At 49.1% G+C, this 25,117-nt stretch overlaps 1 protein-coding gene across 5 annotated transcripts in view; it reads right to left on the bottom strand.

The window, feature by feature from the left end:
* Positions 1–2,754: 2,754 nt before the first annotated feature.
* The window catches only part of ZNF407 (zinc finger protein 407), a 409,125-nt gene continuing 386,762 nt past the window's right edge, over positions 2,755–25,117 (bottom strand). For 4 of the 5 annotated variants that reach the window (XM_057698831.1, XM_057698835.1, XM_057698832.1 and 1 more), the window contains exon 9: positions 2,755–5,080. In XM_057698831.1, the coding sequence (XP_057554814.1) occupies positions 3,741–5,080 (1,340 nt within the window). In that variant the 3' untranslated portion in view covers positions 2,755–3,740. Of the gene's footprint in view, positions 5,081–12,628; positions 12,748–25,117 lie in introns of those variants that run through there. The other variant, XM_057698836.1, reaches the window with a different exon arrangement.

The following is a 25,117-nucleotide window of genomic DNA, read 5'->3' as shown; positions in this document are numbered from 1 at the left end:
GGGACTGGAGGGATGCCGGGTTCCGGGCTCACCGACCTCGAACCACCTGGGCCGCCTGCTTCCTCCTCACCTTCCCTCCCTCCGCGAGTCTCCACCATGTTTATTTCATGGGGCTACTTTTCATGGCAACAAACCATTATCCCACGATTGAGAGCCGGAGCTCCAATTATGAAAACCGCCACGGGGAGCATCAGAAGGAGAGCATCGCGCTCCGGCCTCTCCGTGACGATGGCAGGCCCCGGGTCCCTCCACGGGCCGGCGGCTGCTCGCGTGGACCTGGCCGGGGTGAGGGCCGAGGGCGCGGGGTGCCTGCGCCCCGGCCCCGCGCGGACCGCGCCCCCGCCGCCCCCGCTCTATCTCCAATTATAAAGCGGCGCCAGGTTCCCCGTCAGCCGCTGCCGTGTCTCCAAATGGCTTTTCAGTGTCAGGCCTATCAGGAAATTAACTCATCACGCAGTGACAGCTGCTAATTTTTTCCCCTTACATGTCAGATGGATCGCCCGCTGAAGCAATAATGAATCACCAGCCCCTGATTAGAAGGTGCTTCCGAAACATATAACTGCCATCTAAGCGGACTTTTTTCTTCATGTAAAATGATATCACCCTAGAGGAGCAGAAAGCGGATTGTGTTCTTCAGCAAGATGGGGCAGGAGGAGGCTGCTTCACGGTGCTGCGCTTGCTCTTAAGTGATGGGCTAATATTAAACCCTAAAAGCGGTGAGAACGTACAGCTCTTTTTGTAGTTTGCTTAATGAAGGCCTTTCCTTCTTTCCTAATTCTCTTCCTAGAACCCTCTCTGGGCTAGGATTCTAAGCTGGTACGTCACTTCTTTCCTTATGCCATTATTTTACCTTCAGGATAACAAAAGATTTGATAGAACTGAGACATACAAACGCTGCTGCTGGCCAAAGGCTTTCCCACGCGGGTGCTGCTGGGCAGCGGGGCCCTTGCCGCTCAGAGGGGTGGTGGGCCTGAGGTGTGACCAGAGCCAGGCCTGGGCCTCCGTGGGGCCTTCTCCCTGGCCTATTAGGTGACTGAGCTAAGATCCACTGAGGCTCCTCCCGGCTGCCTTCTAGGACTCTGGGTCCACGTGTCTGGGCTGAGTTGGTAAATGAATGGAAGTTTCAGTGCTACACCGACACGGTCTCACCACATTTACTGGGCTCTTCAAAGCAAATCAAGGGAAAGAGGAATGTTCCTTGCACCGCTCAGGTGATGTGGGCCTGTCTGCTCGTGTGTTCTGTGTGGTGGGATTTGTTCTGGAGAGTCCTCCCTCTGCTCCAGCTGTTCAGTGAGGCCTGAGGCTTCCTGGAAGGATGCCTGTCTGGGTCGCACACTTCATTTGTGAGCTCAGGCGGCTAGAACTTCCTTTGGACGGAAACTGCCCTCCTGCAGCTCTCCACCACACCCGCGGCGTTGCCCACGCTCCGCCCCCGAAGCTGAAACCTGAATCACTTCTATATGTTGATTCCTGCTGGGAGTCCCGGCTTCCTCACCAAAGGTCCTGGAGGTGCAGTCGTTTAATTGGCTGTAGTTTAATAAAACGGTGCTCCTTCTGGATTACAGTCTCCCAGTAAATGTTTCTGTTGCTTTGCTTTTCACTTCTCTGAAGTCCTACTGTCCAGGAAGGCTCAGGCTCACCATGGGCTCCCTGCAGACGGCCGTGCTGTGGGGAACGGGCCCGCGTCGCCCTCGCTGCGCCTCATTATTCCGAGGCCCACGCTTGCGTGTGTGCTTCTTCAACCCTCTCACATTCCAGTCGTTGTGTAATGAGAGAGAAAAGAGAGCCCACGTTAACCCAGCTCTACAGGTAATTACAGGACACGAGAGCGTAGTGAATCCTCTGCAGTCCTTCTGAGCCTTGAAACACCTTCTGTACAATATTTTTTATGCAAAGGACTGCTCTTTCCATTGTGCATACACCGTGATTGCTGGTTTGACACTGCAGGCTACACCAGTTTTATGAAGGATTAAATGCCACCTGAGACATATTTATCCTAAATAAATCACCAACGGTAAACTGCAGCATGTCAGTGTCAACACCCAGGACTGCGCAAGAAAGGTTAGCCGCAAAGGACTCAGTGCGGCTGTGAATTAGCATCCAAGCCAGGGGCGGTGGACTACAGCTAACGGGAGGAATGATCGAGAAGAACTACTCCCACTGAAAAACATGCCCCCCCCCATTCCTTTTTTAACGTGTGAGAAGCTGGGCGAGGGGCGTCACTTTGTAAAGGTCACCTTCATCCTGATAACACACGAGTTGCTGCTGTCACTGTTTGCTGAAGACGGTGTTTAAGAGGAGTGGAACTGCCCTGCCGTTTCTAAGAGTCAGGAGCAAGTCATACCCAGCTTATTGTGCATCACAGTGTCAAACTTAAAAACTTTACCTTTTATTTGTTTGGAGGGGCAGCCGTGCCAAGGGAGGTGCCCTCAGATGGGGACACGGTCAGGGGAGGGGCAGCTGCGCAGTCACCAGCCAGGCTCGTTCCTGAGCTCACCTCTCAGGGCGCCTGTAAACGGGACTTTCTTTAAACCCAAATGGTACCATTTTCTCTTCCTTCTCTCCTTTCTGATCTTCACAATTTTTAGATACTAACCGTGATAGACTATGTTATTGTCACCAGAACCCAGCGCACAAACGTGCGCAGAGCGGGGAAGGAAACGCGCGTCAGACCAGGAACGAGTTCTCTTTGGTTTTCACAGCCGCCAGTTGGCTGGCTGCTGGAGAGAAAATGGCATCACTATCTTTTGATGCTATAATTTTATTTCCAAGGAAAAAAGAAACAGAACAAAACAACCTTTGCATTTGGGGGCGGGGATGATCTTACAATTTTGTAAACGTAAGAGGAGCAACCACAGCGGGAAACGAGCGGCCCGGCCATGAACTCGCATCCGCGGTTGCAGGGACCCCACACCGAAGCACAGACGGTCCTGTCGGGCCAGGGCTGCGGGGCACAGCTCTCCACCACTGACGTTTCACGTCAGCTCCTTCACGCGGACATAAACCACAGAGAAGTCCTGCGAAAATCATATCAACATGAAGAAACATTTGCTATAAAGCAAAATATTGATACAAACAATATTCTCCAGAGTGCACATTTCATATAGACTTTATTGTATGAAACTAAGTCAAGATTAGAAGCACTGGGTTTTCTTAACCAAGGTTTACTTTAACTGAACATAGACGCCAAGGCTTTTCTTAACCGTAGGCTTAAGAAGGAATCTTGAGGCAGAAGCAACCAGAGCGGTGACCACACCTGCAGCGTCTGAAGGGAGGAAATCGAGACGTGACATGAACAGGCTGCCTCCGGTCTGGGGACACTGTGAGCCTAAAATTTCCAGAAAAAGGAGGAGGAGCAGCCTGCATCCACACGCCAACACGTGCAGCTGCGACTTTTAACCAAACACGTGAGAAAATGTTGAAACAGCGACGTGCTGGGCTGCAAGGGCAGCGTGTCTCAAGCCCCAAGACACGCCGTCGTCAGGCTCCAGCAGGGCACCATCCTTTCACAACCCACATGGGGAGCATCTGCGGGGAGCAAAACAGAGAAACCCTGGCTTCTCCTCAGCAGGACGGGAAGAAGAGCGGGAAGAGCCCCAAGAGAAGAACCACGCCCGAAACCCACCTGCCCCCGGAGGGCCGCCCCGGCCCGAGCGGGCCCCGCCCCGCCGCCCCTGTCGCGGAGGCGCCGCGCACGCCGCCCGGGCCTCGCCCGTCTGCGCGGCCGCAGGGCTCCAGCCTCAGGCTTCGGGGGCTTCGCCGCTCTCTCTCTGGCTCTGGAAGACCGCGGCGGCCGGGGAGCCCTCCTGGGTGTAGATGACCATGCTGGTCAGCTGTTCCGGCCCGCCGGGGACCACGGCCTCGGCGCTGAGCGCCGCCCCGGCCTGCAGCATCTCCTGAGAGCCGGCCGCCTCGATCACCGTGTGCGAGTACACGCCCGGCTCGTCCGGCACCCCCGGGGGCAGTTCTGTCACAATGTAATGCGTCGCCCCCTCGGGAAAGCCGCCGCCGGACTCCTGCACCATGGCCCGGACCAGCTCCTCGGTCACGATGATCTGCGAGATCTCGCCGTCCGACTCGGCCGGGTCCGCGTGCTGGCCGGGGGCCTGGGCCTCCTGCATGATGATCTGCGAGCCGCCGCGGGCCAGCATGTGCACGGCGCCCTCCTCGTTCACGATGACCTGCGTGACGCCGTCCTTCAGCAGCTGGCCGGCCGCCGCCGACTCGCACACGGCGAACTGCAGCACGCCCTGCACCACCTTCCTGAAGGCCACCTGGGCGTGCTCCTGCGACGCGATCACCGCCGCGGGCCGCACCACCTGGGCCAGCACCTCCACGGGCTCCGCGGCGGCGGCGGCGTCCTGCACGTCGTGGAACATGTGGACCTCGGGGGCCGCGGGCGGGGCCGCCTCCTGCCCGGGCAGCTGCACCAGCACGTCTCCGGGGCCGGCCCTGCCCTTCTCCTCGGCCGCGGCCCGGCCCTCCGCCCCTCCCAGCTCGGTGACCGCGCACAGCAGGGCGTCCAAGGCCGAGGCCGCGTCGGGCGGGGGGACGCCGGCCTCCGCCAGGTCTAGAATCTCCTGCTTGGTCACCTGCTGAATCAGCGCCCCGCCGGGGCTGAGGGGCTCATCCACGCCGTGGCCTTCCATCGAGCCCCCCACGACCACCACCTGGGTGGCCCCGTCCGCCAGCTGCTCCGGCAGGACCGGCCCGGGCGCCCCGCCGCCCACGTGCGCCCCGCCGCCCACGTGCGCCCCGCCCTGACCCGCGGCGATGACCCGCCCGTCCTGCGTGATGTGCACCAGCCTGGCCCCCTGGCCGGCCAGCGCCAGCGTCTGCAGCGTGGCTGCCGCCGTCTCCTCCAGCGAGGCGTCCAGGGCGAGCTCCCCGCCGCAGGCCTGGATGATGATGACCTGCTGGACCGGCGCGGGCGGCGCTGCCGGCCTCCTGCTGCTCCGCAGGGGCCTGTCCGCGACCGGAGACGCCTCCGCCAGGGCGGCCGCCGAGAAGGGGCTGTCCGTCTCCACGAACGTGGCCCCCTGGCCCTTCAGACGGCATTCGTAGGACTTGGACACAATGCCTAGGGGAGACAGGGACCCGTTAGAGCCTAGAAAAAGGGCTTTTAGGCTTAAAAGTAAGACAGTTCTTTCACAGAAGCTTTAAAACCTCAGCAGAAGCACCCCTGTCACCTGCTGCTCAGAGCAGCCGGCTCCCCCATCAGGGCCTCGTGGGGGGAGGGCAGCTGTGCCTGGGGCCTCTGAGGGGTGTTCCTGGCTAAGAGCGAACACCGAGGACGGCTGTGCTGTCAGGAGGCGATGCCCACACCCCTGGTTGACTCTCCAGATACAATCTCCTCAGCCCCTGGTCGCTTTCCAGTTCCTGGGGAAGGAATACCATCCAGTCCCCTCAATTAGAGTCATTTCTAAGGAGGCAGTCGCTGGTGGTACGTGAAGGTCGGTAACAGTCAGCAGTAGCATCTTTTAACTGAAAGGAATATCTTTCTTTAATGTCCAAATATTAGCTACAGTGTATCTGTTTATCCAACAAAAAGAAGGAAAACGTTGCATATTACATTTTAAAATGTGCGGTCAATGAACATGGCTGTAAGAGTTTATGCAAGGAGTATTTGAGCACCTACTACATGTCACGTGCTAAGCCTGGAGCACAGGCGGCTGGCCTGCCAGGCATGGCCCCTGGTGAGTCCCAGCACAGATGCAGGGTCTCCGCCCTTGGGGGTCAGGGGCCGCACACAGGCCAGAGCCGACTGTGCAGCCCAGACAGCCAGGAGAGCCGATTCCACTTCGTTGCTGTGACGTTTGGCCAAGTGCCTGGTGGGTGTGCAGCCACCAATCAGCAAAAATGCGTTTGTCGAATGACTTAACTATCCTGTAAGGTGAGAAGCACTACAGCAGAGAATAAACACACTCAGGCTCTCGGAAAGGACACTCAGCAAGATGAACACAGGATACATCCTTCAGAGCCGGTGAGAGGGACAGGAATATTCAGGCTCTCCCTGAGTCTGGGGGGTGGGGAAGAGCCTGGAGACAGAGCAGTCCGGGGCAGAGGTGAGGGGTCTAGGGATGGCTGGGCTGGCTTTCAGGGGATTAGACAGCTCAGTCAGGACCAGGCTCTCCGGGCCTCCTCTGACAGGAGGCACTAAGGCATCTGGGCCACAGTCTGTGGAGAGAAGACACCTGTTGAATGTTTTTAAGCAGGAAAGTAAAACGAGTGCATCTATTTGAGAACTGTGACAGAGGGTACAGCATTTATTATAAATACTAGCCCCAAATTTCTCTTAGTGAAAACACTGTGACTGTCTCAGAAAATGTGGAGATAAGCCCTTGGGACAAGAGCATATGCAAAATACAGGGGTCAGGAGAGCCCAGAGGAGGGCAGGACTGGGGAGAGAGCACCTGCAGGCGGCAGGCCTCAGCCCACCAGTCCGTCCCATCAGACAGCAACTGTCCTTCTCAGTCTGCATCTGTAGCCTGGACACCCACCTGCCCAGGAGGGCAGAGCACCCCGTAGGGGCCTGGGGCTGCCGCCAGCCAGAATTTCAAGCCCATCTTACAGATTCTGGGGCTGCAAGACTGAGCCAGCCTCCCGTTACAGAAAGGAGGCTCTGGCTGCAGAAACGGGGGTGGAAGGGGAAGGATGGGGGAGGGGAGGCAACGGTGGGCACCGCGGAGGGCAGGGCAAGTGCTCACCTGGCCCCAGTGCCGCCTGTGACACAGGTGATGCTTGTTCAGTAACTCGACAGGGGAAGAGTGAGTGAAAATTGTAGTCTTTATTTCCATAAAAAAGGGACTCTTTAAACAGAGTTCCTGTTTTCTCCTTTAAGTCCCTAATTTTCTATCAGTTTCTTATTACCACCTCCCTCCGTCCTAAGTAAGAGAATCATCTCTAAATGATCTACAGAATTTCCTCATCTCAGTGGTGATCACATTTTAAAAATATTCCACTTTACTCTCCCTAATGTAGGTCCTTAAAAAAAAAAAAAGCACACTGTTTCCTTACCAAAGGAGAAAAAAGGGTTAAGAGTTGTTACATTATTATTGCTAACATTTCTTAAAAGTCAGACGACAGGTTTGCAGCATGTTGGTGCATTTCTTTCAACACACAGCCCACCTGAAGCAAAAGACCCGGACGAGGCCTGCCTTTCAGCAGGTACAGTATCTCGGGCAGGATCCACAGAAGCTGTTAAGTCATGTGTACCAAGAGGACACATTGGGCTCATATACAGACTGCAGGCAACAGTCCCGGATTGCGAATCACGTACGAAGTTATAAAAATGCAAACTCCAGGCCCATTCTGTGTTTTCACGTTCGGCACCCAGGTGTTCACTGGTCAGAATTCTCAGGAAGTCAGGCCACAGCACCCCCTTAACTCTCGAGGCCACAGGGAGCCTCTCAATCGGCCAGGGTGAGGGAGCCGAGGGGTCTCCGGGTGACCTGTGCTGGGGGCCAGCAGGGCTGAAGCTCGGGGCGCGTTCCCGGGACTAATTTTCTGTACACCACGTACTTTCAGCCTCCCAGGGTCTGATTCACAGTGAGAAAGTAAAATGTATGAGTGATCCATTTTTGTAAACAAGGATTAGGAACGATTCACGTTTGTTCCTTCTCAGAGAACCCTCTACATTGTGACTCTTAGGAAGCTCACAGAATCATAGACTGAAGTCAGGAAAAGACCCGGAGGTCACCAGGACCGCCTCCAGGAGCAGAACCTCCCATTTACGCGTCCAGAGAACGCGGAGCACGGGGCCCGGCAGATGCTGTCGGGGCCGGGGGGCCAGCGGGGGCTGAACCAGGCCCGGCCGTGCCCTCGCCCACCAGACAGCGCAAACCATCACATCTTAAAAGCCCTTCGAAACCTCCCAGAGGAGGGTTCCACCTAAATGACCTCCCTAACCCCGGTCTTCTCTTGTCTGCCCTTCTAGGAAAGTGGGGAACGATGGGGCCCATGTGAGCAGGCTCCCAGCCAGCTCCTGCAGGGGCTGCCAGTGGCAAGCAGTGACTGAGCACCCACTGCAGGGTGCCAGGAGGCCGATGGCAGAGGGCAGCGGTCCACGTGCTGGGAGTCCTTCCCCAGGGGCTCTGAAGACTTGCCCAAGGCTATGTGAGCGAGCGGATGGAAGCTTTTGGGGAATCAGGCTGTGTGTCTAAACCCATCTCCCCAGGGATGCGCCTGCCTTAGAGATTGCCTCCCCACCTCCCTGTCGCCCTCCTGCTTTACAAAAGGAAAACACACCCTTCACCATGGGACCCGCAGGAGGATCAGCGTTCGGAAGATAAGTATGAGATCAGGTTAAACCACTTGGACCCTAGAAGGAAAGGCTGTGTGCTCTCACCGAATCCTGTGGGCATGTTCTGAACTTTAACCCTCCTGAACGCTCTCTCCTCAAAGGTCAGAACTGGGGTCAGTGTGGGAGCAACGGCCCTGCCCGACGGATGGGACGCCCCGCCGGCTCCGAGCTTCCCGTCCACGCGGGCCTGCGTCTCAGCTGACGGGTGTCACCATCTCGGCTCAATTTGCCACCTGCTGGGACCGCCGTACTTGCCAAGGTCTTCCTCTGCTATGCCTGCAACTCCTCCCCTCCCCTCTACTTGTCTACCTCAGGTGGAACATTCCATGTGCCTTCATTACACTCGGAACCTGATCCAGTTTGTTTCTGCCCATTCTCTAATTCCAAGGTCATTTTCAGTTTAGAGTTTGGGAGAAAAAAATAAATACAGATACAAAATATAAAGACAGCAGCCTTCACATCACCCTCCCCCATCCCTCACTGATTACAGAAGAGGACCTTACATTGAAAAGGAGGAACCACGGTAGCTGGGAGAGAACGCCCTGCGCCTCGGTATTCTCTGAGGGAACCGCTACAGGCGCGAGTCCAGGCAGCTCCCCACTTCAGTCTGCAGCTGGACGCAAAGCCTCTCGGGTGTAGAGTTATCCTCTGAGTCCCGTGCAGCATGGATAATTATGCTATTCTGAACTACTTACTGAATTTATTTGAATCCAGAGGTGGGTTAAGCCACTTCCAGACCATTAAAGTAAACTACGTGGGTAAATACTGCTGTCACCATGGGGTGTGACGAAGCTCCTCGACACCAGCACCTTCACCTTGGCCCAGCCCGAGCCCGGCGAGCCCATCACAGTTCATAAAGGCGAGTGCAGGTCCATCTTTGATTCAGCAATTTAATAACTTCGAGTGCTGTCAGTACTGCTTTGAAAAATAGCACCTATAAAATGTAACAGCCTCAATCAGATTGAAAAAGATTCACCCACTGAAGAGTCTTCCATTTCGCCCATAATGAATTAATGTTGAGCTATGTAGAAGTTCAAGTGTCATTTAAACTAATGTGAATCTCTACTGTAACTTTACATTCTAACTGGGCTATGACCAAGAATTTACTGGGTGCATCAACTTCAATTTTTGAGATCTTGCTAGTAAATATGAACCGTAAAGCTCAGCAATGCAAATGGCCAAAGGGAGACAGGATTGGGAGCACAGCACGTCTGTGCAGGTTTTATCCTTAATGGCTTAGTCACTATTCTTGTTCCAAAACTGCACAAATCTCCAGCGCAGCACGATCAGCAACATGATATTTATATTACCCTTGACACTTTTCAAAGACAACGGCAGATTTCAGTATGTTCACGGTGTGTCTGAATCAGTCTTTTTGGGGTCTGTTTCCAATAGGACAATAAGCAGCTTTGTGTAGAAGGTGCAAATGCAGATAAAATGCAGCCTCATGCCTGTTTATGAAATCCCAACTCAGTGCTTACTTGCTTTCATGAGTAACAGAGATATTTTACTGCCTTTCCATAGCCAAACGCATCAGAAGTTTACAACTCCGTTGAAATAAAAAGGGTTTTGTTTGTTTGTTTGTTTTTGGGTAGCGGGGCGGTTGAGGACTTGTTTTCAGGGAAATGCTTTGTAATTAGGCTCACTTCTCCAGGAGATCATTGTGGAGCTTGCTCTTACTTGCCCCCTTTGAAGAGGACATCTCCAGCGTTGAAACCACAAGCTCCGTCTCGCAGGAGCGGAGGGGTTAAGCTGCAGAGACACACGCTCCCCCCACACCGTGCTAATGGCTCCGCTGTCCGCTGAGCTTCTGGGAAGCTACAAATAGGGTTTAGTACCTGACGACTTCCTTTCTGTGTGTGTGTTAGTCTTTCGTTACTGTCATCATTTTTTCTCACAGAATAAATACCTTATGCTTTTGTTAAGCTTACATTTAATTAAAATGTACAGAATTTGTGCAGTAAACTCGAATGAAACAAATAAAACAAGGCCCCCTCTCTTGAAGGCATACGTTGTGAATGAGAAATGTCATTACAGACTAAAAAATTTTGCAGTAAACAGGGCCTACAGAGAGAAGTTTCCTCTGTAATGACATCCATAAAATACACAAATGGCACTTTTAGTACCATCCTGAATATGGCATTTTCTGTGCTCTACACACAATCTAAATGGTTTGATCATAGAGCATAATACTCCATTGGGTTTATAGAACAATCAATGTTCCATAAAATGATGTATTTATCCAATAGCGGGCTCAGCAGTTACTGGTGTATGACATCGCAGGACAGAGGCTGGGCTCCACGCGGCTCACACGCGGCTGTAAAACTTAGCTCGCCCACTTCAACAACTTCATCTCATCTGCGTCAAGTCATTTGTTGAAGACCCAGCTTGGCTTAAAAAAAAACTTGTAATAAAAATTCATAGAATTTTCAGGAGAATGAAAGCCGATGACAATAGAAAGGTCACATTGTGTCTCCACTAAAGGGGTCAAAGGTTGCCAGCAGTTCTAAAACTGAAAGTAGATTTCATGCATCGCGTAGCAGATAAAGATGGCATTAAAAAGCCTTGTGTGGCTGAAATGCCGACCACGTCAGGGAAGCCTGTGCTAATATCCGACGTGAGCCACTTTACTGCCACCAGCCAGCATTTATTTTAAATTTCTAAGCTGCTCCTGAAACGGTATTACACATTTATACACTGCTAGGTTACGCCTCGGACACTGTGTGTGTTTTAGATTTTATATTTTGGGAGGGCCCTAAGCTTGAAAACACTAGGCCGCCTCACTGCCACAATCAAAGCACCTCGAATATGATGCAATTAAAAAAGTAATGCCTTTCATATAAAAATCTGGGACACACATGACATTGTGATTCTTAAGCCACATACAATTTTTCTCAACTTCAGTTTAACAAGAATGTTAAGAAATCATACTTAATGTCTATTAAAATGAAACAATATTAACAGATTATGCTAATAAATTAGAGCCATATTTTAATGTCACAAAAGCTTATAAGTTTCTGAAGTGAAAGCTGGAAAAATGACAAATTAAAATTCGATGAAATATAACCTTTTAGAAATTTCAAAGCAGGGAATAAATTATTCTTATGATGGCAGTCACCAATAGTAGAGCCAGTCAAATCGATATCAATAACTGCTCTGCAATGCATTCATGTTTTGGACAATAATAATTCCCAGCATTCCACTAGTCCTGCAGGAAGCCCCAGGAGCGCCCCCTGAAGCCCGGGCGTGCAGAGGTGCCCGGCACTCCCCGCACAGGATGCTCGCGTCCTCGGCCCCTGCAGGAGTCCTGCGGGGAGATGACCGTGCCCGGTCTGGTGGGGCAGCACAGCGGGCGGTGCACCGAGATGACAATTCACCTTTTTTTTTTTTAAGACACCACAAAGGAAAGTCAGTACCTTATGCCTATTATTTTCAAGGGTTAAGAATGTATTCTGGTCAATGTTAATAAAATTCACACACAAATTACAAATATTGAGGTTATGGAAACCACAAAATTAAAATTATTTTCAGATTTTGGCATGCTTGTGAAGCACAGGCCTGTGCTGGTCACTCTGAAACCTACACTGCTGTGCGCTGGCCTAAGGGTGTGCTATAGATGCAACCACCTGATAAATAAAGGCATTTTGGTAAGTATCTGCTTTATGCCACAAATAAACCCAAAGCTCTACGCTATGGAGCTACAATAAAGTCACTGCTCTACCCTCAGTCTCACGAAGGCCATTGTTTTATAAGAAGAGATGAGGGAAATTATTTTCCTGTGAAAAATTAACTGATGTCCCCATCACTCTGAGAGGCTCTTTCACATGAGTTCAAACATCCAGTTGTATAAGACGCCCTGTGTGACTTTCACTGAAGGGAATATACACAATAAGGCAGGACCCACATTTAGGTAACAAACGCCTCAGTCCTTTTTTCCTCAATTATCACTAGTACCACATTTAGGACTCATAGCGATCAAAGAAAATCATATAAAACCCCTGAAAGAAATTCTAAGATATTCAGGAAAAACCAAGAATACATTTAATCTCAAATTGGAAACGCAGGACTGGCCAGGTTTCTAGCTTTGCGTGGAGGGTTCTCTACGGGCCTCGGTATCCTCACGGGCACTGAAGAGTCACAAAGAATAAAAGACAGTATTTCACCTTTAAAGTCACACACCCTGAGAAATTTGGTGTTATATCAGACCCTTAGGTATATATGATCACTTCCCTGCACGAAGACCTAATGGGAGCCGCACACACAAATCTCACTCAGGAAGGTGAATCCTGGAAGGTCATCTTCACAGGCTTCTGGGGACAGATGCGGCGGGAGGGCGTGTTAACTGCTTCTGTACTGCTGCCGAGGGCTGCGGGCAGCGATGATCCACCGGGATTCCACCACGGAACTCTGGGAAGTTGACTCATGTGATGGAAAGTGTCATCATGCTTCATGAGGGTGACAAAACGGGACTAAAGTTAGACTGCAAAGTGCCCGACCTCATCATTTACCCACAAAGAGCTAGCCGGTTGGTTTACCAGTAGAAAGCGCTCGGGTGTTTGGAACAAGCTAGGGAGGGCAGGGGCTGTGCAGGGTCGGTGCGCTTGGCATCCTGCACCCGTTCTGGGGGTTGGGGTGGGCCCTGGCGGCTGCGGGGCAGCTTGTGTGGGACACGCGTGCGCTTCCCCGGCCCCGGCATCCAGCCCTCACCCTGTGCCTCCAACCTCACCTGTCTCGTGCTCCTGGTACCAGCTGAGGAGAGGTAAGCTGTGCCCCACACCCTTGCATCTGGGGCACTCGGGGGCTTGAACAAGTGATGGAATTTTAGGCCAGCAGCATTTCTGAAGGCTCCAGATTAAAAAGCACCCCTATCTGTTTCCTGCAAGGCCGTCTCCGTTTGACTTAAAGATGTTAGCTCAGACTAGCACTGACATTCTTCTTGGAGTTACGGAATCAGAAAATTAGGAAGCCTGACGACCTTTTCCTAAATGTCCTCTGACTGTCTTATAAAACTCCCCACACAGATAACGCAGTATTAGGAGACAAGGACTGCTTTTCAACAGTTGTAACCATTACACACACTTTAAAGGTAAAATTACGAAAATAAGAAGCCCAGCCAATGGTGTTCGTGGGCCTCCTCTCACAAAGCTGACTTCACAGGCCAACAGCAGATTAAACCTGCCTCCGTGGCTTTTCTGACAGGCCCTCTAAAAAGATCACATTCATTTTTGTAGGCATGTTCATATTTCCTGTGTTTCATAGTATCTTCCTATCTTTCCTGAGGAAATGAGAGGAAGCAGACATTTGTCTCCATTGTAGACACTTTTGTATGAAGGTAGAAAGCAAACCGCTCCTCAGCCACAGCACAGAGGCCCCACTACAATTAGATTTACAGTATGCAGGACCTGCAGCGGGCAGAGCTCGCTGTTAGTATTTTAATTACCAGCAAGGCTTTCGGAGGCCTAACATCTGCGCACAGCCGAGCAGCAGCAGCTGCTGGGGACACTTAAAGCCACTCGGGTTCCTTCTCCCAGTGCGAAACGACTCATCTGTTCTGGGCCCTGGCTGCCACCTTCCCGTCGGGCTGCTGTGTGTGAGGGCGCCCTGCGCATCTCGTGGGCGGCATCCGGTAGGGCCAACCTGCTCCTGAGGATGGACTCTGACCACAGCGGACACCCTGAGTCTGGGGGGCGAGAACCCGGGAGCCCAGGTGTGGGCCGGCAGGCGCCCAGGAAAGTCCGGCACTGAGGACCTGACCACCGAGCTCTTCCACGAGCAGAGTAAACGCTGACTCAGGTCTGTGAAAGTACGAGTGACCAGGGCTTGTAGATCTGTCCTTCCTGGGGTTCACCAGGTGACTCGGGGGCGCTGGGTGCTGTGCTGCCCTAAGGCCAGCCCGGCACGCTGCCTTCCCCGCAGCGAGGACAGGATGGGGCGGCGGGAGCGGTGGCGGTGCGGAGGCCACTGGTCACAGTGGAAAACAATAATACATTTTCTTTTGAACCAGTGAATTCCACCATCTTTATTTTGAACATCTTCCTAAATACCTAAGTTAAACTCCTCTGTTAAACTTGCAGAATATTTATATGCCTGGGATAATAAAGGTTAAAACTGATTTAAAAATATCAAATAAAAGACAAATTTTGAGGCGCGAAGCCTTGCTTTGAAATGAATGGAATGAATGAAAATCAACTTACAAACTAAAACACTGAAACGCCAGCAGCTGAAACCTCAGGTCCATGACGTGGACATGCCACGTGCCAGCAGCTGCCCCACGCTTGATGGGCGGTGCTCCAGGGGACAGGGAGGGGCTGGGAACCCTCTGAAAACACAGGACAGCGGGACACGTGGCTGCTGTCATGTGTCTAGAAGTGGCGCTTTGTGCCCCAAGGTCTTGGCAGTGGTGTACGCCACCTGTAAGTCCTCCAGCAAATCTCTGTGGTGCATGTTTTAAACCAGGGTTCAATGTCCAGTGAGGTGAGAGTCCAGTGAGGGGGAGAGGGATGGGCAGAGAGGGCATCACATGATTCCGCTGGGGTGCACCTGGAGAATTTGCAAACCATCTCTCTGAAATATGACTGGTTCGCTAAGGGGTTTAAAGGCTTTGTTAAGTGGGCAGCGCTGTTTAAGGAGAGTTCAGTGTTGCTCTCTGATGCGGAGACACACAGACACCAGACAAACAATGTCGGGGACTTAAAACTAACCCCAACTAGACATTTCTTAAAAAGCTCTAGGATGAGTACACTTTTAGCACAATGTCTGCATCATGATGAACTGAACTGGAGAGCGAAAAATCTCTCAAACAACAGACCTGGGCACCGAAAGATGCTGAGTCATTGGAGAAAGATGGAAGATTATCTTCCCTCTGGTTTTACCAGGAGGAAGGCACAGCAGAGCAGGAGAAACCCTTCAAGAGAATGCAAAACCAGTGAGGAAACAACGTGCTTCCTGGTAAATTCTCACTTATCCAGTAAGCCTAATCCCTAATTCTCTAGATATTCTAAGGCTTTCATTCTACTTATATTTTACTAATTTAAATTTGCCAGATGTTCCGTTCAGGAGCTTGGGTATTTTTTTTTTAAGAACTTTTACTGAGATACAGTTAACAGACAATAAATTGCATATATTTAGAGCGTACAATTTGGTATCCCAATCTCCCAATTCATTCCCCCCCCCAACCCTCCCCGCTTTCCCCACTTGGTGTCCATGTTTATTCTCTACATCTGTGTCTCTGTTTCTGCCTTGCAAACCGGTTGATTTGTACCATTTCTCTATAATCCACATATATGTGTTAATATAGGGTATTTGTTTTTCTCTTTCTGACTCACTTCACTCTGTATGACAGTCTCCAGGTCCATCCATGTCTCTACGAATGTCCCAGTTTCATTGCTTTTTACAGCTGAGTAATATTCCATTGTATATATGTATCACATCTTTTTTATCCATTCATCTGTTGATAGACATTTAGGTTGCTTCCATGTCCTGGCTATTGTGAACAGTGCTGCAATGAACATTGGAGTGCACGTGTCTTTTTGAATTATGGTTTTCTCTGGGTATATGCCCAGCAGTGGGATTGCTGGGTTATATGGTAACTCTATTTTTTAGTTTTGCAAGGAACCTCCATACTGTTCTCCATTGTGGCTGTATCAATGTACATTCCCACCAACAGTGCAAGAGCGTTTCCTTTTAGGAGCCTGGGTATTTTAGATCATTTTCTTAATTATTTATTCAACAATATTATTAATATAAATGTAAATATTGAGGCTAAATTCCTGTATTTAATCCCTTACATCAGTAAGGCAAACATAAACTTTTTAAGAAATGAATAATCTACTGAAGGTATTGGTATGACAGATAATTACAATAATAATAATTACAATAAATAAAATATAAAGTAACTAGATAACATACATTCAAATAGCTATGCCTGAACTTGAATTTGTTTGATCAAGATTCTTATATAGTACATAAGGAGCTCTCTACTACTTTAAAAGCCAATTAAAAAGGGGAAATATTACATCTATATGCATACAATATTATATCCCAAAGGGAAGAAAACATAATTTAATTTTTCAAGAATAATGACTGTGCACAAGCAAAATATGTTATGTGCAAATAAGTGCTTGCAAATAGCAGGCTCTCTTATCCTGTCATTTCAAAACAAAGCAAACATTTTAAACGTAATTATAAAAACGTATAAAAGTACTCCAGTTGATTTTTTTTAAAGGCAGAAAATGTCAAGGATTCCAGCAGCAGCTCTCCATTTAGAAGTCACACTGAGAATCAGATTTCTGTGGGAGAACCAAAAAGAAGTACCTGGTCGATTCTTTTCGGCAAAGTGCTTGGGGCCAATGAAAAGCTTCGGCTTGGCTGGAAATTGCAGTTTGGCTGCTAACAGCATTGAGGTGGGGGCCCAAAATAACGAGAGGTGACCTCCCCCAGGCAGCACGTGGGCGGCTGAAAGGAGGCCTCTGTTAGGGAAAGAGACCGAGCGCACGCTGATGACTGGAGAAGAGTCAGAGCCAGTCAGGGCCTAGGCGGTCAAGAGCGAGGGTCTCAGAAGACAAGAAAGAAGAGGGTGACTGACCATGTGAAATCTCAGAAAGAAACACCATTAAGACTGGAAGCAGGTCTCTGATAGGTAATGTGTTACCGGGAAGACCACGGAATTTATCCCCCAAGCTGAATATGGTCGAGAGCAACAAGGGTGGTGACTGAACGGAGCATAGGACAGGGGCACACCCTCACACCACTGCAGATAAACCAGGACATGTGCTGGCCCAGGTTCCACCACTCACACAGCCCATGGTCCTGGCAATTTTCCTTTACAGCACATGGGTGCCGAGTCATGGATACCCACACACGGCATGAATCAGAATACAACTCTATCTGATGAGTGGCTTCATTCATAGAAAGAAAAAAAGGAAGGTATTCAAAACTTGGGATAATGTTCCCAGAAATGTGGAAATTCATATGTTTTCCTTCACCTCTATTTACTATTAAACGTCGTCAAGTATTTTTCTGAACAAAAATGTTCTACTCTTGGAGTCGCAAGACAATCAGAATGACAGTACTGAATTAATTCCTCATTTGTTGGCTGAGAGAAACTCGAAGCTGAATTGCCAAAGGGCAGAACAGAGAGTGACACGTGCATCTCAGCTTTTATATATGTCCATTTGATGACTGCGCTTGTACGTCTATATTATCCTGCTGGTCTCACAGCTGTTGTCTTACTTCATTTACAGAGTGCCAAGGTGTCTATTAGTAGTAACTAAGCTCTGAAAAGTATTACTAAATATCTGGAATTCTTAATGGAAATTCCAGGAAGTCCAGTGGATAAATCACAGAGATAAAATGAAGGAAAAAATACTTCCTAGGAAAAGTTCCACTAAATGCACCTTAAAAAAGCTGCCCTCTGACTGCAGCCCCCACAGGGGCCAGGGTACCCCCCCAGGAGTCCCTTGGACCTCCTGCACTGTGCCGCCAGCGTTGGAAAACCCAGTCTCACCTGCCTTTTTTTCCAGTGCTCTGAGTGACTTCTGTCGTCTGGGCCTCCCTTTTAACTAGCGAATCCTACTGGCTGGAACAAACACTTTGCTTTTTTCTGCTCTTATTTTTGACACTGTCCTGCTAGTGATTAAACAACCACAGATCAACCCGGCAAGCCAGTTTTCCCTACACAACACACAAATGAAGAGCCCTGCAAATTATAACTTAGCCAGCCACCCTCACCGGGCTTGGTTCTTTCTTAAACACACGCTTTTGTTATTCAGGCTTTGGTTTTTTTGTCCCACTTTTGAATTTATTTATACGTAGAATCAGAATCCTAAATATTCCGATATACTCAAAATTAGCCTGAATTTTGGATACGGCCTTCTTAATAGAGAAGCCTTCATTCCTTTTCAATCTGCAAAGAAAATGTCATGAACATAACTTATTTGGCCCAAACTTAGCTTGGACATACTGAAGGTCAGAGGACAAGGGGCATTTGGGAAGAAAACATCAAATCCTGATAAGAGACCTTTGGCTTGAATCGTCACAGAATATGTGGATCTAGAGAGAGAAAGGTTTTTTTTTTTTTTATTAGGCTTAAATTCAACAGCCTGAAAGAAAATACCAAGGAAGAGAGGCCATCAGCGCACGGATTCTTTGCATGGCCGTCTCAGGGGCTGGACCAATGGGGGTGCTGCTGGTTCTGCACGTGACAGATCCAGGGGTTGACCAGTGGGGACAGGGCTCCGCTGTGCTGGTGGCCATGGTCCGGCTGTGCACTGGCTTGACTTTCTAACTCCTGGATGATGAGTGGATTTAACTCACACATCAGAATGACGAGACTGTCCCCTGGACACCCAAACGTGAGACAGACGGGGAGTGAAGCAGTGCGGGCTGAGCACGCACAGGGCCCCGGAGCTGCTCAGCGTCCCATCCGCCCTTTTGAAAAGGCCCAGGGGTCTCGGTATCTGGTTCAACACCCGCCGGGTCAGATGCTCTCAGCGTCGCCTCACTGGAGAATGTGATTCCAGGATAACGCCGGTGCTCTTGGGGACGGCGGATCGACCCAACCCCCACCACTGGCTAGTCTACAGAAAACAGCCTCTAATCATTGGTCTCATACGGCTGGTTTAAAAAGAGGTGATGCAGTCAGTCCTTTCCTGTTCAGATGTGAATAATAAACATCCTCTTAAACACCTAACACGCCTCCACCTCCACAATACAGTAGCTGATTGTGTTCTTTAGACTTGGAAATTAACAGGTTGATGGTAGCCTCACAGCTCACGTGGATTTACAGTTATCATATTTGGCCCAGTGAGATTTCAAATGAGAATTACTTCCAACCGTTTGAATGGAAATTCAGAAAAATTAAGAGAAGCCATGTTAAAACTGGCTGGTTCATCACATGAAAATACTGTGCATTAAGATGGGAAATACCCATTAATGAAGATACTGAAAATGGACATCAATATAACAGAATACCAGGTTTACAGATTCTGAGATCTTATGTAGTAGATTTGCTCCCTCTGCTTCAAAGCATGCTCATCCAACCCCACTCCAATTCACACTTGATCTGTGATCCAAAACCAAAGCCCTGTGGTCTGTTAGTACAAAACCTTATAAAATGACTCAAGACTCTGGACATTAGAGTTTCCGTTTTTTAGAAAGAAGAGGGTGCGGGGGTGACGAGTATTACAGCTGAGAACAAACAGTGCAGCAGGGAAAGCAGCGGCTCAGTGGATGCCCCCGACTCCAGCGCTCATAAAACAGCTACACGAATAGCACCGCGGAGAACAAAGACGGTGATGATAAAACTGGTGCTTTTGTTTTAAAGGCTGGCACAGATGGGCCTGGCAGGCTTCATGTTTCATTTTCATGAAACTTCAGCCACAGTTCCAGAGCCGCACGTCCACTGTTTGCAGGCAAAGGGTCTCTGTGCAGGCGGCCAACGACGCGCCGGTGATTCTGCTTGAACACCCCAACTGGAGCCAGAAAGAGGGACGCACACACTCAGATAGTGTTTACATCGCTGCATAATCCTGTCCAACAATCCTATCCAACAACGTAAACCCAACGATTCAGTTATTAACGTACATTTCAATTAAAATGAGCAACGTTTACTTTTCAGTTAGACATAGTTCCGATAGAGAACTTTCTGTTGAGATGATCATAGCTACCATTTTACACGCACGCACACATACTTTTTTCGTAATCCAGCTGAAAACAATTGTCATTCCTCATTCAGACACATGTTGCTGATACTGCACTCTTTGACTTCACAACAATATCCTAGAAGAAAGTCTTCGCTGCAGTGGAGTTTGCACCAGTATGTCTGGCCTGAGTGTGGAGGGCAGCGGTCACAAGGGTAGAACCTGGAAGACTCTGACCTACAAGTACATCTTCAGTCTTGGCCCAAAGCATTAGGTACGTGGTGATCTTTAGTAGAAAGTAAGAAATTTTAAATAATACCACATGCAACAATAAGTGAGAGCTCCCCCCTCCACAAAACTGTCAAATATCATATGGTTTTAGTCACGTCTGGCATATGTATATAATTTACTCACAATAAAATTAATATACAACTAATATATTTATTTTATACCACCTATGTTAAAACATATCCATGAAAATTTCACTGTCATTAACAATCGTCACGTTTTAGAAAAGGGCCATATACATGAGACAGGAACAAGGCTATTTTCAACTCAGATCCGCTTCCTGATCAGAAGGATTCCTGAAGGCTGTTCCTAACACTGGAAGAGCTGGAAAGGAAGACACAAGACCAGCAAACGCCACGCCCAGCAAACCAAATCAGTCTGAACAAAGCCCAAGGTAACAGGATCTGTGAACAACGTGGAATCTTCCTGTGGCTTCCTGACGTCAAAAACGCCAGAGCTATCAAGGAATAGAGTTCTAGAGGTCTGGTCTCCTTATTAAAACAAAACAAAACAGAACAGAACACCCTTTCATGAAGTTGTATGTAAACAAGTTACATTTGTGCACTTGTTCAAAGGGCAAGACATATTTTCCCCCAAATGCGACCATATATTCCCCAAAACAGATCTAATACCAGGTCTGTAAATTATAAAACCTTTCTGTAATCATTCTAAGGACGTCAAGAAAGGCCAGCTGCTCTCGTGGGCTAGGACGTTTCCAGGAAGTAGCGTTTTATATTTCGGCCCCGGGGTCACCGTCTCATGCTGACCGTATTTGCATGTTTCTCATACCTTTTTATAAAAGCGTACAGTAGACACCAAAGACTGAAAGTAATCAAAAAAATTCACAACTGCTCAGCACCTCTCAATGTCCAAAATACACCTAGCAGTTTAGCAAATGTAAAAATTCTGTCATTGATTATTAAATCAGCCGCTCCCCTGGAAATAATTCTCCGTACTGATCTCTGTCAAGTATATACACTTAGCTGGAGGTTGGACTCACATCAAGAGGAAGGACACTTGATCTGGCAAGTTAATCATTTTAACCAACAGCTTAGATAAAGCCACAGGGGAGGCTTATCAAGTCTGACCACAATAGAATGTTACAGCTGCCACGGAAGGGAACTCATCTTTGGCCACTTTAAGAAAACACAGTACTTGCAAAGGAGAGGGTTGCACTCAGTGCCAGGGACTGTGTTTTAATAGAGGGGCACAGACTAGAACACGTCCACATGGAGGAGACGCAGGAGGCAAAGGCTCCCCGTCCAGAAACCACACTGAGGGACGGAGGGAGGAAGGAACCGAGCAGGCCAGCTTGGCAAATCTAGACCTGGGGGGTGGAGAGAAGGACATGAAGACAGTCTCGAAGTATTTGGCACGTTGCCAAGTAGCAGAGGGCACAGACATCCCCGTCTAGTTCTAGCGTGTTAGAGGGTTGTTTTAACGGATCAGGAGAATTTTCTAAAAATTAGAACAACTCACACATCGATCCACACGTGAAAGCATGCCCAGCATCACCTGCCACTAGGAAAACGCCAGTTAAAGCCACCGGAGCGACCACTGCACACTGACCAGAGTGGCTGAAGTCAAAGAGACTGATAATATCAAGTGCTGGTGAGGATGTGGAGCAACAGGAGCGCTCACACATTGCAGGTGGGAATGTGGATAGCACAGCCACTGCGGCAAAGAGTCTGGCAAGTTCTCACCACATGACCTCAATCCCGTTCCTAAGGAAACGAAAGCAAACGTCCACACAAAGACCTGTGCCCAAGTGTTCACAGCAGTTGTGTTCATGGTCACCCACAACTGGAAACAATCCAAATGTCCATCAACAGGAGGACGGGAAAGCACACGGTGTTACATCCACACAACGGAAAATGACTGTCGCGTGCAACGATAGGAATGAATCTGAAAAGCATTAAGTGGAAAAAAGGCTGCATGCTGTACAATCTCATTTATGTGGCATCCTGGAAAAGACATTACTATAGGGACCGCCAAGACCCGGATGTTGGGTGAAGACAGTTACCATAAAGGGACACCAGGAGACACTGGGGGTGATGTAAATGCTCTATAACCTGACTGTGGCAATAGTTACATGACAGCACGCACTGGTCAGAACTCATGCAGCTGCAAACCTGAAAAGGATTAAATTTACTATTTGTAAACTGAACCTCAGTTTTTTTTTTAAAAAGTCAACGCTCTGCATTTAAACACTTGAGTTCCTTGTCACGAAAAGTTCTTGAGCAGCATCTAGATGATTTCCTGTCACAGATGCTACAGGTCCTGTTCCTGCATTCAGTGGCCAATAGATCATTTTGCATCTAAGGAATCTTAGGAGTCGACAGTTAAACAAAACCATGACTTTCTTTTCCTCATCTCTAGTTGTTTAGAGCAGCTCACGGCACCTAAAAACAAATCTGCTCTGTCCAGTGTCATATTTATTTTCTAGAAACAATGCAAATTCTACGGTTCATATAATCTTTTGAAGGCTAACAATTACAAAAATCATAAGGCTGAACTATCACTTACTTTTATCTTTTATCTCATCAACGATATAGAAATTGGCAAGGCTAATTCAAAGGGCAATGAATATTCACAGAAGCCAAATACGTATAAATTAGATACCTAAAAAGAGGAGACGCAAATTATCTAACACTGAAGATGGACTTCTATCGTGCAGGCTCAGTGTCACGTCCGTGGGCGATACCAGGGGGTTTTCCCTGCTATTTGTATTGACATTTGTGAACGTATGTTACACTCTGGTTAAGGAAAGGTCCTATCTTCAATGAATGTGGCTTTATGTAAAAATGGGGATGTGACTGTCTACCAGATGGCTGTAATTGTGGCCAATTAACATTGTTTTTTATTTTCCATTTATCTTCGGTTGCACGAGCGCTGAGGATTGGCTTTCTGCTTCTTTTCGTTGTCGTCGTCGTGTCTGTCCGTCTGGCTCCGGCGTGCTCCAGCGGGAGCCGCCTGTGAGAGACCCGCGGCAGCCCCGGCGGATCTCACGGTCGGGCACAGGGACGCGGTGAGAGGCGTGTCAAGCCACTGCCAGCTCAGATGGGTGTGCGCGCGAGCGGCGGGCAGGCGGGCGAGGAGCCGTCCCAGGGGTCAGCAGGGGCTCCCCTTGCACAGCAATGTCTGGCAGCCGTGCTCTCCCTTCCTCACTCACGTGATTTCAGGTAGACATCAAGACTCAGGCGGCTCCCCGTAAAACGCGAGCTTGGCCACTTACCTAACCTTGCTAAGCGTCGCTTCTGTCTTTAGAACACGGGGTGAGGGCAGCCTGCAGGGTGGTGTCACCGCTGCGAACGGTGTGCAGAGCCCCAGCGGCACACGCTGGCCGGCCGCGCCTCACGCGGGGCGGACACCCGCGCTCCTCATCCCCTCCAAAACCGCGCGCTTCGGAAGGCAGCATGCTTCTGGAAAAAACCTCCCACGCCACGAGTCTGACCCCACATTCATAGCTGTGCTCGGCGGTGTCGCGCGTGCAGCTGGGCTGCTCCCCACGGGCTCGGCCACGACGGCTTTCAGAGCTGCCTCTCACAAGTCAGACTGGGGTTGAGAAGGCTGTGTACTAGAAAGAGTGGAGAAAAGCGACTGACTTTACAGTGAATTAATTGCAGCAGCATCAATATAGGTTGATTTAAGTAGTGTATGTTTTGGAAGAAGCGTTCGTTATACAGCAGGACTCTGTGTTCTGACTGGCAAAGAGTGTCTATTTGCACGGACTCAGCTGCAAGTTACTCATGAGTTTATGATATTTAATGTTTTATCTTGTGGTTGAAACCAAGCACAGGCAACTCAACCCCCAAAACTATGATGATGTGTGAAGATGCCCCGTGAATTCGGAACAGCTGACGAGGTAGGAAGGAAGTAAAGGCACACAAAGAGGCAAACCTAACTGATGGGGTTTAAGAGGAGGTGGTCTTTCACCCCTTTTTGAATAAAGATCGATACCCATAAACTTTTTTCCTTAACATACTAAACATGGGGAATCAATTCCTAACCATTCAGTTTAAATAAGGTTTATTTATAAGTATGATTGTTCCCTAACAATCAAAATCCAATGTCCAGGATCCAGGATCCCACACCCGACTCCCACCCCAGCCGGGACGCGAGGCTCTGAGGAAGGGGACGCACAGCAGGGTGCTCAGGCCTCCTCCGAGGCCTCCTTTGGTTGGTCAGGGCAGCCCCCCCACCCTGGACCGCAGCTGCTTCACCCCGGTTCATGTGAGCTACCTGAGGGAGGAAACACAGTATGGAATGTGGGAAGCAGGCGTCCATGTGTGACAAGTGTGGATAAGGGGCCATTGCTTACAGGAAGTTAAAGGCCGAACGTTCCAACCGAATTAACCACAGAGAGGAGGCCCACTGGATGGCGGTGAACACACAGAACCGTGACTGTGCCTCCGAGTCACGCCCCCCAAATCGAATTGTACACAACTCATTCACCGTGGCTCCAAACAACAGATTCCGTTTATGAGAAAACTGAGATTTAACCCAAAAAATTTCTCTGGGGAAATGTACAAAATCGAGCCTTTTCTTTATGACTATGATTTTAAAACCATAACCCACATCAATTCAAATTACCATCAAATGCCTGAAATCAATTGTTAAGAAAGACTCTCTCCTATCTCCACAATGGATTAAAAAAAAAAAAAGAAAGAAAAGACACAGAAAAAGGAAGAAACCCTGGCACCTCTGTTTGGAAACTGGTTAAGAGATAATGTGCAAAACTCAAAACTTTCAAGTATTCATAAGATAAAAAAAACATTTAAAACGAATGATTTGACAGCTGCAAGGAGCAGGATAACACCTAGTTGAATTATGGAAACAGTGTGGATAATTACTTTTTTCAAACGTTAGGGCTCTGTGGACCAAGGTC

Source organism: Hippopotamus amphibius, chromosome 11, assembly GCF_030028045.1.
Source record: "Hippopotamus amphibius kiboko isolate mHipAmp2 chromosome 11, mHipAmp2.hap2, whole genome shotgun sequence".
In the NCBI taxonomy this organism is placed as follows: domain Eukaryota; kingdom Metazoa; phylum Chordata; class Mammalia; order Artiodactyla; family Hippopotamidae; genus Hippopotamus; species Hippopotamus amphibius.
The sequence above is the reverse complement of the archived record's forward strand: the minus strand, read 5'-3'. Positions and strand labels throughout refer to the sequence as shown.